We start from the raw sequence: 14,204 nt of genomic DNA, 5'->3' as shown, positions 1-14,204 counted from the left end.
TTACGTGTATAAAAACATGTTTTATTTATTTTGGGGTCTGTATAGCTTCTGTTACAGTGTTCTATTAAATTAGTAGGTCAATAAATGGTCAAAATGTATTGGATCCAATTCAGTATTTATTGAACTTAACACCCAAGACGTTGTGGAGACTATAAAATGTCTAATAGCACTGATACAGTGTTCAGTAAATATTTCTACTCAGATATGACAGTTTGCTTAGGAATTTGTTTTCTCTGGGTATATTTTCCCCAAAGATTTTTTAACACTGACTATGACACCTTAGTTTTGAACAGTCTTAAGTATTTAAACATGTAATAAAACAATTTTTGTTCTATTGATAGTTCTACATACCGTCACAGTAAACAAACACAGAAAGAATAACATTTCAGCATTATAAGGTTAGAAAAAATATTCCAAACTAGCTTCATTGTTTTTTTTCTAGTTCTTGTGTAATTGTGAAATGGGTTTGTTTATAAGACTGTACAGCTTGCCTGTATTCTTACATTAAACTTTGAACTTTTTCCAAAGCAGATTACTGTTTCTTGATGTCCATGAAGATAATGCAAGCAGTTGAGGAAGTTGCTGAAAAGCGTGTACTGGGGATGCTCTAGGAAAAGACTGAATGCTGAGGCGAGTTCCAGTCCAGAGGTATTTGATTTGCCCAGAAGAAGGTGAACATCATGGATCAGAACAACAGCCTGCCGCCTTATGCTCAGGGCCTGGCCTCCCCTCAGGTAATACAGCCAGAGGGAGGGTGTAGATGGGGTAGAATCTGTATTGTTAGAGCCGGTGTAAAAAGGAAGGAAGGAATTTAACAATTTATTGTTGAAAATGGATTTATACGGTTTTATGTTTCTCTTATTTTGTTGAGAAGTTCTGTTAGGCTTTGAGTAGGCATGACAGTATTTACTTTTGGGAGTTAAAAGAGGTATCTGTCTATAAATCTTAATTTTTCTGTAAACATTTATGAAATGTTGATTATCGGGTCTTTGATTTTGAAAGTAACTCTCACCAGGTTATTTTCTGGTTTTATCTTTCTCTTTTATGCTTAAGTTTCCAAATAACATATCTACTTTTTTTTTTTTTTTTAAAGATTTTATTTATTTATTTGAGAGAGAGAGATATGGGAGGGAGAGGAAGAGAATCTCCAGCAGACTCTGCACTGAGCGCAGAGCCCTGTGCTGGGCTCGATCCCATGACCCTGAGATCATGACCTGAGCCGAAACCAAGGGGTGGCTGCTTAACTGACTGAGCTCACACCCAGGTACCCCAAAAGGTTACATTTTTTTAAAAGTAGATACGTTATTTGTGGGTGCCTGGGTGGCTCAGTTGGTTGTGTGTCTGGCTCTTAGTTTCTGCTCAGGTCATGATCTCATGGGTTGTGGGATGGAGCCCTATATTGGACTCTGGGCTTGGTGTGGAGTCTGCTTGGGATCTGCGTTCCCTCTTCCTCTACCCCTCCTACTTGTGCTCTCTTTCTAATAAATAAAAAAAAAATCTAAAAAAAAAAATAGCCTATAAGTCAGAGAAAGACAGTTACCATACGATCTCACTCATATGTGGAATTTAAGAAACAAAACAGAGGATCATAGGGGAAGGGAGGGAAAAATAAAATAAGATGAAATCAGAGAGGGAGATAAGCCAAGAGATTCTTAACTCTAGGAAACACAGGGTTGCTGAAGGGGAGGTGGGTGGGGGTATTAAGGAGGGCACGTGATTTAATGAGCACTGTGTGTTGCATGCAACTGAGGAATCACTAAACTCTGCCTCCAGAACTAATATTACACTGTATGTTAATTCACAGAATTTAAATAAAAGATTTTTAAATAAAAAATTAACCTTAGATATTATTTTCATAAAATGAAAACACCTATTTTAAGTATTTTGATAATTTGATATTTGATAATTGCTTTTACAAAATACACATCTGATCTGCTGATCCACAGCTAAAGAGAGTTTTGCCTAGAATTTCATACAAGTGGAATCATATCGGGATGCGCTTTTGTGGGTGTGTGTCTGTATTCTTTGCCCAATATAATGTCCGTATGTCTGCGGATTCCTCTTTATTGCCAAGTAGTACTTGGTTGTGTAGATGTACCACCTTTTGTGTATCCGTTCTCCTGTTACTGACATTCGGGGGGCTTCTAGGTCAGGGCTTTCATGAATAAAGTTGCTGTAAACATTAGTGAACAGCCTTTGTGTATACAGTTTCTGTCTCTTGGGTAGACACTAGGCATGGGATTGCTAGGTCATAAGTGTATGTTTCGCTTTACAAGAAAGTGTCAAACCGTGTTCTAGTTCACCAGCAGCGTGTGAGAGTTCTGGTCGTTCCACATCCTCACTGACACCTGAGGCCTTAACTTCTCACCATTCTGGTGGTTGCTTGGTAGTATTTCTTCGAGATTTCAGTTTGCATTTTCCTGATGGCTAACCATCTTGAGCATCCTATCAAGTGCTTATTGGCCCATTACGTGCCTTCATTTGTAGAATGTCCTCCTCATCTTTTGCCCATCTGTTTATTGGATTGTTTGTTTTCTTTTATTGAAGTATAGTTGCTCTTCATGTGGGTGTGGGTTCTTTCTCAGGGGTCGGTATTGTAGATGTTTTCGCTCAGTCTGTGGTGTGGCTTACTTGTTAGTTTTCTTAGTGATGTCTTTCAGAGAGTAGAAGCTTTCCTTTTTTTTCTGAAGTCCATTTACGTGTATGTCTGTGGTCCATTCTGTGTTCGTTTGTATGTGTGATGTAAAGAGGCGGATCTTTAAAAAACCGTAGTCTTCTCAAAGTAACGTAACCTGAATATTTTCTTGCCGGTATTTTCTACACCTAAGTGCTAGATGCAGCAGAATAATGTCTGTACTATTAGGGCTGCAGTATACGGTTGATCCTCCTCTCACATTCTTCCTTCCACTATGTTGGTTAAACAATTTAATGTAAATATCTTAGACTGTTTCGGTTTATGTTTTCTGCCAGATAAAGTGGTAGAAGTGGGAAAGGGTTAGGCTGACTTTAGATCTTGCACCCATTTGAGAATCTAATGGAGACTATGGATCCCTTCCTGCCGAAATACTGGTATAGTTTTAAGAGATCCGTGAAGTCACCACAAGCTCTGCAGGCCCCATGGGCTCCCTGGATTTCGGTGTCGGGTTAGTGCATTGGACTGCATCTCAGGAGAACGTAGCTGTGATCGTGGCTTCTCCACTAAGGAGATCTGTGGTCTCAGGAAAGTCATTTAGCTTTGTCTCCGGGTGTCAGTTTTCTTTTCCTTAATGTGGGAAGAACAGCATCTATTTTTCCTCTTTGCCAGAGTTAATAAATGTAACAGTGTCTGCAGAAGTTAAGCATTTGGAAACATAAATTGATATTGTTCTGGTAGATGCATTGGATTTTCTTGATTTAAACTTTTTGGAGAGCAAATGACCCACCTTTTTGAAGAGTATTCTGATTATTTAGTGTCATTAGTGTTGTTAACACTTCAGTGTTTTCTTTGTGCCTGTCATTGTGTTGAATGAGTTAAGAGGCATCTCTAGGGTAAGCATATAATAATCATCCAGACTTGGACAGAGCCCTTGAAAGTGAACAGGGAATTTGCCAGGCAGTATACTAGGCTAACAGTTTAAACACAGATGGGGAGTCACTCTAGTTGTTTCCTTTGTTCTCTCTAACGGTCTTAGAACATTATCATCCTGTGGATAGGCCTGAAGGGCTAAGCAACTTCCTCAAGTTTTCACATGTAGTAAGTCGCAGGGTTGGATTTCAGACCTGGGAATAATCCCAAATACTAAGCTTTTACCTACTGTGTTACGGTGAAGAGGAACGTGATACGTAGAAGAACAGCAAACGCCTTTTTACTAAGGCATCATAGCCCCGTTGACTCTCGAAGGCATCTGTCCTCGTACACCTCCCCTCCTCCCCTACTGCACACGTGCCGGAGACACCGAGTCCCGACTGGCCTGACTGTACTGTTCTCCTGACTCTCCACAGGGTGCCATGACTCCTGGAATCCCCATCTTCAGTCCGATGATGCCTTATGGCACAGGACTGACTCCGCAGCCTGTCCAGAGCACCAGCAGCCTTTCCCTCTTGGAGGAGCAGCAAAGGCAGCAGCAGCAGGTCCAGCAGCAGCAGCAGCAGCAGCAGCAGCAGCAGCAGCAGCAGCAGCAGGTCCAGCAGCAGCAGCAGCAGCAGCAGCAGGCAGTGGCGGCGGCTCAGCAGTCCACCTCCCAGCAGGCCGCCCAGGGGGCCTCGGGCCAGACGCCACAGCTCTTCCACTCACAGACTCTTACCACTGCACCCTTGCCGGGCACCACTCCACTGTACCCCTCCCCCATGACCCCCATGACCCCCATTACCCCTGCCACACCAGCCTCTGAGAGCTCGGGGATCGTGCCGCAGCTGCAGTGAGTACTTCCCGTTGTGTCTTCTCCCTAAGCTGGAAGGCTCCCTTGACTCGGTGCTGCTGTTTCTTGTTCTGAGGTGGATTGATTGTTGAAGGATGTGGTGCCGGTGGTTGTCCTATGCTAGCATTTGCTCTCTCATATGAGAAAGGGGTGCTGAGCTGCCTTAGTGCGTCAGTCCCTTCAGTAAAAGACTCGCGTAACATCTTCAGACATTTGGTAGCTTGTGTTTATAATTTTGGGCCAAATGCAGAATCACAAGCTGCCCAGTTGTTACAGTAATTTTCCTGCAGCTGATCGGTGAATCACGCCTTGTGTAGTGTCCTTCCCTGGTCAAGTTCTCAGTTTCTGGGAAGGGAAGATGAGTTACTTAGTTCTTGTGAGTTCGTGGTGATCCTTGTTTGCCTTCATTAGTTACTAATGAGGGCTGCGTATAACTCTTTGGAGAGCCATGTCCTTTCCACGAGCTGAGGATGTCTGTTCTCATCCTGAATGGACTTTCCTACATCAATGAAATGGGTTCTCTATGTAACCGAATTGGGTGTGGGGTAGGTGGGAGTAGGAAAAAAATTTATGAAAAACATACAGATATTCTCATGTATCTGCCAATGAGAACTATATAGGTTTTGCTTTTGGGAAACTTATTGCCGGATTGAAGGGTCATTTGCAATAACTACATCATCTGGTTTTCTTGTAAGCTGTCTCTGGTCATTTTTAGAACTAAGCAATATTTACTTATGGATCCTGTTATCCAAATCTTGCCTGGGGTGTTTGACCTGACATAGTTTTAAAAATCAGACACTTCGCATTTTACTGATTTAGAGAGAGAATCACCTGTGAATTCACCTTTGTGAACACCACTCCCTGTTGTCTTGCATGCTTGTTTGGGTCTTGTGGGCATTGAAGTTTGCACCTCTTGTTTAAATCAAATTATAACTAGTTGTGATGGGGGTATTTGTTTCTTGTCGGCACCTTAAACTTACTGATACTCTACAGAGCATCTAGTCAGCCACATCAATGAGTTTCCCTATGAACTAAGAGCCCTTCTGGGTGGGAATTCAGTGGCCTCTAAATCTTAGATTAATTAGATTAATTTAATTATTAGATTAATCTTAATTATTTACCCCAGTTCTTAATGGGTAAATAATTAATGAACATATAAGAATATGCTTTTAAGGGGAGCCCGGCTGGCTCAGTTGGAAGAACATGTGACTCTTGATCTCAGGGTCGTGAGTTTGAGCCCCTGTTGGGTGTAGAGATTGATTAAATAAAGTTAGAAAAGGAAAGAAAGGAAAGGATCTGGGGGGATGGTAAAGCAGGAGAAAAGCCCTGGACCACATGGCTTTGGGGAATTCTTGCAGACATTTAAAGAAGAACTAACACCAGTCCTTCTCAAACTTTTCCAAAAAAATTGAGGAGGGAATGTTTTCTAACTCATTCAGTGTATCCAGCACTGTGCTGACACCAAAACCAAAGACACTGTAAAAAAAATGCACAGACCAGTATCTCCATGATCATTGATGGAGAAGTCCTCAACAAAATGCTGGGAAACATCATTAAGCAGAGTATTATACACCATGAGCAAGTGGGATTTTTATTCTTAGAATGCAAGGGTGGGTCAGCATACAAAATGAACCAGTGTGATACGCCAGAACAATGAAATGAAGAAAAGCGATCGTCTCAGTTGTTGCAGAAAAAGAAGGGAAAAAATTCATCATCCTTTCATGATAAGAACAGTCAACAAAATAGGAAAAGATGGAAACTATCTTAACTTAGCAAAATCCATATGTAAAAAGTCACAGCAAGCCTAATACTCAATGTTGAAAGACTTACTGCTTTTCTTGTAAGATCAGGAATTAGGCACTTACATTCAGCAGATTACTGGAAGTTCCAGTCGGAGCAGTCCTAAGAAATGCAAGGCATCCAGAGTAGAAAGGAAGGAGAAAAGTTATCTCTTTGCAGATGTTACGATCTTACACATAGAAAATCATAAAGATTCCACAAAACAGTATTTGATATAATAAGTGAATTTATTGAGAAAAGTGGCAAGATACAAAGTTCACACTCAAAAGTGTACACAGTAACACAAAACTGTACACAGTGAATAATGTAAAAAGGAAATTAAGCAATTCCATGGACAACATGATCAAAAAGAAGAAAATACTCAGGGATTAGATTAACCAAGGATGTGAAAGACCTGTGATGAGAACTGTAAAACATTGCTGAATTAAAGAAGACCTGAATAAGTGGGAAGACATCTCATGTTCATAGATTGGAAGATTTTATACTGTCAAAAGCTTAATATTACCCAAAACAATCTATGTATTCAGTGCTATCCCTATCAAATCCCAATGATATTTTTTGCAGAAATAGAAAAACTCGGGCTGAAAGTCATATGGAATCCCAAGGGACCCTGAATAACCAAAACAATGCTGAAAAAGAAGAACAGCCTGGAACACTGACATTTCCTGATTTCAGAACGTACTACAAAGTTACAGTGATCAAAACAGCATGGTATTGGCATAGACACAGACATTTAGACCAATGCAGTAGAACAGGGAACCCAGAAATAACCCTTGCATATATGGTCAGATGATTTTTGTCAAGGGTGCCAAGACTGTTCAATAGAGAAGATAGTCTTTGCAACAAATGATGCTGGGACAGCTGGATATCCACATGCAAAAGAATGAAGTTGGGCCCTTAACTAACACCACATTCAGAAACTAACTTGAAATGGCCTTTCTGGCGGCAACCTCCCCATAAGAACATGCCTGTCATGAAGGACCTCCTTTTCCCGACCCCAGAAGAGGAGAAGAGGAAGTACAAGAAGAAGCGCCTGGTGCAGAGCCCCAGCTCCTGCTTCGTGAATGTGAAGTACCTGGGATGCTGCAAAATCACCACTGTCTTTGGCCACCCATAAATGGTAGCTTTGTGTGTCAGCTGCCCCACTGTCCTCTGTCAGCCCACAGGAGGAAAAGCCTTCCTTTAGGCGGAAGCAGCACTAAAAGCACCGTGAATCAAGATGACAGGATTTCGGATATAAAAAACAAAAGTAGATCAGAGACTTCAGTGTAAGACTCAGAACAATAAAACTCTGAAGAAAACATAGGACAAAGGCTTCATGACATTGGATTTGGTGGTATTTTGTTGGATGTGACTCCAAAGGCACAGATAACCACAGAAAAAAATAGATAAATTGGACTGCATGAAAATTTCGAACACTTGTATGTCAAAAGACACTGTTCACAGAGTAAAAATGCAAACCACAAGGTGGGAGAAAATGCTTGCAAATTGTATATCCGATAAACGATTATTATCCAGATATTTAGAGAACTAAAAACCCAACAACAAAAAAACAAAGAGCCTGACTGCAAAATGGGCAGAGGAATAGATACTTCTCCAAAGAAAATTCGTGAATGGCCAGTAAGCACATGAAAGGGTGCTCGAGGTCGCTAAACATTGTTTATGTAAATGCAAATCAAAATTGCAGTGAGACACCACCGCATACCCATTGGGATGGCTGCTGTCAAAAACAATATAGCGAGTGTTGGGGATACGGAGAAGTGTGACCCTTAGGCACTGCTGTTGGTTAAAAAAAAAAAATAAGAATACATGTAGCAATTGTATGACTTAATTTGGTAGGTGCCCCACTACCTACTTAATTCAGTTTGTAAGGAGAGAAATGCCAAAGGTAGGTGTGTATATCAAGTTGATTGGAAGGAAACAGATGATGTAGACATGAAAATATTCATTGGATTGATCATTCTAATTGTTCTTAACCATTGTGTATTAAGGTACCCAGCTGTCCTCTTATCCAAATTGTGAGCCGTCAGGTTTTCCGAGTATTGCGTTTTGACAGGACAGGAAAAGAATCAAAGGCAGCAATGAGCTAGAAACAACTGGAGATGTATTTGCCATCTGGAATCAGTATTCACAGGATGGCGCATGATGGTTGAAGGGCAATTAGTTTCATTCAAAGGGCTTATCAGGGCTTGATTCAGAAGGCTAAGGTATGGCTCTAGGGATAGATGAGGGCAAATCCTGACTTACCTGGTGCAAGGTAACTGCCCCATTTAAGCCTTTGCGTCTTCTTCTGAAAATGTGTATTAATACTTACTACTTCATAGTGCTTAAGTATTAAGTGGGTAACTGTAAGATGCTGACCGTGGTGTGTGGTAAATGATAAATGTCAACAATTTAAAGAAATACATTTAATATAATTAAATTTGCTCTAGTAAAGGAATCAGATTTCTACATAATTATCTAACACCTCAACCTGTAAAAGTTAAATAAATGATCATGTTTTCTTTTCAAATTTCTTGCAGAAATATTGTATCCACCGTGAATCTTGGCTGCAAGCTTGATCTAAAGACCATTGCACTTCGTGCCCGAAATGCTGAATATAATCCCAAGGTCAGAGCAATTTTAATGTATTTTAAAGTATAATAATACAGGAATTTACTGTTAAAGGTCCCTAGACCAAAATGTTTATGTCATGCTTACGTTTGTTGGTACCAACAAAATGAGGAATTAGAGCAAAATGCATATATTTTTTTATTTTTTTATTGAAGAGCCATCATGTGAGAGACTAGAGTAAGAACAGTCTACATGTTAAACTACTAAACTTTATTTACCCATTATGATGGGGATCCTGTGACATTAAAGAACAAAATATGTAGTGTGATTGCATTTATGTTTTGAAATCTGTGTAGAATGGAATGATAGGCTTTCTGGAATCTACTTCAAAATAATCCAGTTGGAGAATTGGGGAAGGGCATTTGGATGAAACAGGGTTGGCTAGAAGTTAATAATTTTCAAAATTGGATGGTAAGTACAAGGGAGTTCATTATATTTTTCTAAATTTGTATAACTTTTAAACTTTTTGTAGTAAAAGGTTGTGGGATAACATAGCTATAAGATTTTTGTTGTTGAGACAGCAGCCTGAGTACATGGTAAGACTCTGCATTAGTAGATAAGCTATTTTTTTTTTTTAAATAGTACATATTTGCATTCATAGACGAGTGGACATTCTTTGAGGACCAGAGCAGACAGGTGAGGTGTTTGAATGTAGAAGATGATCAGATTGAAGGCTTCCGGGGCAGGGCTCTGCAGAAGACAGTTCCCCTAAAGTCGAGAACATCTATTATTAGCATGCTGTGTACTTTCTTACATGGGGAGCTGATACTAAATTTATTTTGTCAAACAAAGAATAAGGTTTTATATAAGAAAAAGAAAAGCGGGCAGAAAGAAAAACTCGAGAATTTAACGGAATTACATGCGACTGCTGTCTGTAATGTGTACAGTGTCTGGTTTGTGCCTCTCATTTCTGCCAGGTTAGCACCATTTCCTTTACCGATGTCTCCCATGTTCCCGCTTTGGTGAAATTCCCAGTCTGGGTTGCCCGTGAGGGTTCTACTCTGTCTCATGTGGCTTTATTTGAATGTTACCTTGAAAAGAGTGGCCAAGTGGCAGCGTTTTAGCACCTGGACACTTGACAGAGGAGGAGTCGCAAAGGATAAGAAGCATCTTAAGTGTCGTAAGAAAGAAATGGAAGTCACTTCATATATCCAGGTTTTCTTTCGTTTTAGTTTTCTGATGCCTAACCGAAGACTTAACTCCCAAGAATCAGTTGGGTCAGTTTTAGGAATGAAGTCTTTTTTTTTTTTTTTTTTTAAGATTTCATTTATTTACTTGACAGACAGAGATCACAAGTAGGCAGAGAGAGAGGGGGGAAGCAGGCTCCCTACTGAGCAGAGGCCCCGATGTGGGGCTCAATCCCAGGACTCTGAGACCATGACCTGAGCCGAAGGCAGAGGCTTTAACCCACTGAGCCACCCAGGCGCCCCGGGAATGAAGTCTTTTTTATCTCAAGTGATTGATTGTTCTGTTCTGCGTCCCCCCTGCCCACCCCCATTATTTATCCATTTACTAACAATTGTACCACTTCTACTTGGCTGGCCAGTAAATAATTGAGGACAGTGTCATTAGCTGGCTCAGTTTTAGCCAGTGAATTTGGGATTGTTGGGGGAGTGGTTTCATTTGTTTTTTGAGCCACAATCCAGGAACTCCTGTCTTAGTTCAGGAACTCCGCAGTCAGGGTAGAAATCTCATACACAAAGTGAAATCATGTTCTCATACCATGTTTTGGAAACAGCACAGAGTGATGAAAACCAAGGGGAAGAAGTGAGAGAAAGAAAAGGCAGTAAATACACAAAGTCTGTTGTGCTGTCCTTGATTCAGAGAAGTCTTGGAAGGAAGTTGTATTTTCGGGAGTCATCACTTTCTGGAGGCCTTTTAGTAGATTTTGGGGTTAGTGTTCAGGCAGAACCCACAGCCATTTGGATTCTGAGTCCATGCAAACTGGGGCAGGTATCCATGCTTCTAATTCTGACGCTTGAGAATCGTATTTCAGGGAGGAGAGCCTGAAACGCTTTCATCTAGGCAGTTTGAAGCCGATTTCCCTGATGTCTCTTCCGTGTCTCCGTCTGCTCGCTGTATGTCACGTAGAGATGTGTGTGGTGATGTTTCCTCTGCAAGTGTAGCTAGCCCACAAGTGGGTACATGACTCTGCATATGACATTGGTTTCACCAGTAGAGGTTTCCCGTGCTATCCAGAAGTGTGCGTTAAGTCACTTTGCTTTTATGAAATATATACCTTAGTACCTGTTTTTGCTAACAGAAAGACACCTGAGGAGAATTTTTTTTTTTTTACAAAATGCTAATTGTTTCCTCACTTTACTCCATTTCAGCTTACGAAAGGTTTCACAGGAATACTCCACTTTCCAGTAGCAGAGGAGACCTGTGCTTGACAAGACCAACGTAGAGAAAATTAGTGGACCATTAGTGGGGGCCAGGCCAGTTTTCCTAGGTCTTTCAGGAACAGCGTCATAGGATGAGAACTTTTGGGGATTTTGAGGTGTAACTCACCTTGTCATTAGGGCTGAGACTTTAGGCCGAAGAAAGTAAAGCTTTTTGGAAATGTGGACTGTTCTCAGCATTGGCCTCTTAACAAAGGAGAGCTTCAGTCAGTGGGAAAACTACGTACACACTATGATTCAGCATATCTAAAGTTTTTGGTTTGGCTGCTAGATCACATCTAAGTGAGAGTTCAGAGTTTTGCCCTCTATAACAGTTTTTCTTGGCTTGTGAAGTAGCCTTTTGAACTTCTTAAGTATCCTCACCAATATTTTTGTAAAGTTTGAATCAACGTACATATTTGTCTCTGACTTCTTGGTGGCTTTGTGTTCGTATGCATACATGCCTAAGTATCAAAATTTGAAGATGATTTTGAGTGGAACCAAGCCATTTTGAGATATTTAAATAAAACAGAGAAATACAATGACTAAGTTTCTGCCTCCCTCCTCAGCTTGAAAATCTATATATTATTGTGTTGTCAGTGGTGGCTAACCCTAGTAAGAGCTGCCGTTGGGTAAGTTAGCGAAGCCTCTTTCCCTCGAGTACGGCGTGATCTTACAGTTGCTGTTTCCTTCAGAAGTCTGATTTTTCTAGTAAGTCACTGATTTATGTTTATTGTTTTAATTGGAGATATCCAGAGTAGATAGAAAACTCTTATTTTGCTCATGACATAAACCTAGATCTTGTTAACTATTAATATTTACTTATGAACCTCTAGTAAGACAATTATTTTAGTAGAACGAGCTGTTGTAACTGTATTTTATAATAATATTTAGAAGTTAAACTGTATTAGTATAAAGTATACCTTGATTATGTTAAATATATGAATCATTATTGAATGACTCATTCTAGGGTGTATCACCAGAGCAAAACAGTCAGAATGAGGCAGGTTTAGATATATTTCGATAGTTTATTAAAATAGTTTATTTTTCTTTTTTAAGGGAAGGGAAGTAAAGTAGCTGGGTTTAGATTCGAGCATTGTTTCACAGTTATAGAGGAAGCAGACAAAGCGATACAGAAGTGTAGGGGTATGTTTGTCAGTGATAGCAGATAGCTAAGTTGGATGAGCTGTGGGTTGAGAAAAATGTTAAGTAATGATCTTGGAACAAGTGTCTAAAATCTCTAAAATATAACCTTGTCTTTTATATACAAGTGAGAAAGATGTAGCCTAGGTAGAAAGGTCCAAAATAAAAATTGCTGTCATAACTGGCTAAGAACAAAAATGGCCCATTTAACTGTTGAGACTTTTTGGTCAGCTTGGTTGAGCTAATTAAAATATGGAGAACATCAAATATGGCTAGTTGTTTTAGAGCCCCTTTTTATGGTATGAGAATAAACCTTTATGGTTATCTAATGGCCATTTAGGAAACCACAAAGATACTTGGATTTAAGAAGAAGAAGAAAAAGTTCTTCTTCTTCTTTTTTTTAATATTTAGAGTAAGAATCTAAGGAGAAAAAGGAAAAGAACTGTTTAACCTTTTTCAACATTTAAACCATTTTACCTTTCACTTTGAAATGTATCAGCATATTAAGTAAAATACATAATGTTGAATTTGTGATATTAAAAAACTGTAACAATTTCCTTAATAACATACAATATATACTTATTACCTGTTGTGTCTGGGATAGTCATTACCATTTATATTAGTTACTACTTTTAGCCAAAGCAATCAAGTGTTGTTGCTTACAGATGCAAGGAAAATTAGAAGGTAGATGACCAAGAAATGTCTTGCTGTCTCTCCATCAGAGCACAATATATATTCCTTCTATAATTGTGGAAAATGGTAAAGTAAACATGTATATCAACATTGTCCTTCCACCAAGAAATTGAATGGTTATTATATTGAATATTAAAAAGAAAGTAAATACCAAATAAAAACTTTATTAACCAGTGTTTTTATCTTTATCTTAAGAAATTATCTAAATATTAAAATTTTTTTTTCCATTTTATTTTTTCAGCGTAACAGTATTCATTCTTTTTGCACAACACCCAGTGCTCCATGCTAAATATTAAAATTTTTTTAAGTATTTGTCCAAGATCCCAGAGTAACTATCATCGGGAAGTAACTGTTTCTCCATCGTGGCAGAGTAACTGTTTATCTAGTGTGCAGTGTATACACATGACCCAACTGTGCCGTGTGCAGCATTAGCATAGTTCATCTTTTATCATGTTATTTACTTTGAATATGTAATTTTACAGTTTTATAGTCTCCAGTGAATTGATACTGTTTGATCAAAAAAAACCAGTGAGGGAATTTAAGAAGTGCCAAATGATGAGGCTTTTCCTGGGACTTGTGTAAACTAGAATATAGTGCTAGTATTTGTACATGATGGTGAAATCTGAGGGGGGACCACAGTTTTGTTTTGTTTTGTTTTAAGATTTTATTTATTTATTTGGCAGAGAGAGATCACAAGTAGGCAGAGAGGCAGGCAGAGAGGGAGAGAGGAGGAAGCAGGCTCCCTGCTGAGCAGAGAGCGGGACTCGATCCCAGGACGCTGAGATCATGACCTGAGCCAAAGGCAGAGGCTTAACCCAATGAGCCACCCAGGGGCCCCAGGGGACCACAGTTTCAAACTAAAATTGCTAAAGCCGGCTAATTTGTTGAAGAGTCATCTTCTTTAGAAATGAATTTTCCTTTACCAGATATTAAATTTTTGGTTATTTGAAAGCTATTTTTTGCTTTTTATCATGTAAGCTAGTATTGGAGGCCATTAATTCAATCCATGGCTAAAATATGTTCCCCTTGAGTTATAATGTTAGCAATAAAAACATTTTTAAGCTTAAAAAGTAGAAATTCAAGATAAAAACTTTGATTTTTTTCTTAATTTTGTAAGTGTTAATACTTTAATACTGTTTCTAAAAGCCAGTTGGAAACAGAAGGTCATTTCACTACA

At 39.3% G+C, this 14,204-nt stretch overlaps 1 protein-coding gene across 3 annotated transcripts in view; it reads left to right on the top strand.

Moving 5' to 3' along the window:
* LOC123941155 (TATA-box binding protein) overlaps positions 1-14,204 on the top strand; it is a 30,895-nt gene that overhangs the window by 10,997 nt on the left and 5,694 nt on the right. For 2 of the 3 annotated variants that reach the window (XM_046004056.1, XM_046004054.1), the window contains 3 exons: positions 532-734; positions 3,982-4,397; positions 8,720-8,807. In XM_046004056.1, coding sequence (XP_045860012.1) covers positions 681-734; positions 3,982-4,397; positions 8,720-8,807 — 558 coding nt within the window. In that variant the 5' untranslated portion in view covers positions 532-680. Of the gene's footprint in view, positions 1-528; positions 735-3,981; positions 4,398-8,719; positions 8,808-14,204 lie in introns of all 3 variants that reach the window. The other variant, XM_046004055.1, reaches the window with a different exon arrangement.

The sequence above is a fragment of the Meles meles genome, chromosome 5 (genome assembly GCF_922984935.1).
Source record: "Meles meles chromosome 5, mMelMel3.1 paternal haplotype, whole genome shotgun sequence".
Classification (NCBI taxonomy): Eukaryota; Metazoa; Chordata; class Mammalia; order Carnivora; family Mustelidae; genus Meles; species Meles meles.
Note: the sequence above shows the minus strand (reverse complement) of the source record. Positions and strands in the feature narration are given on the sequence as shown.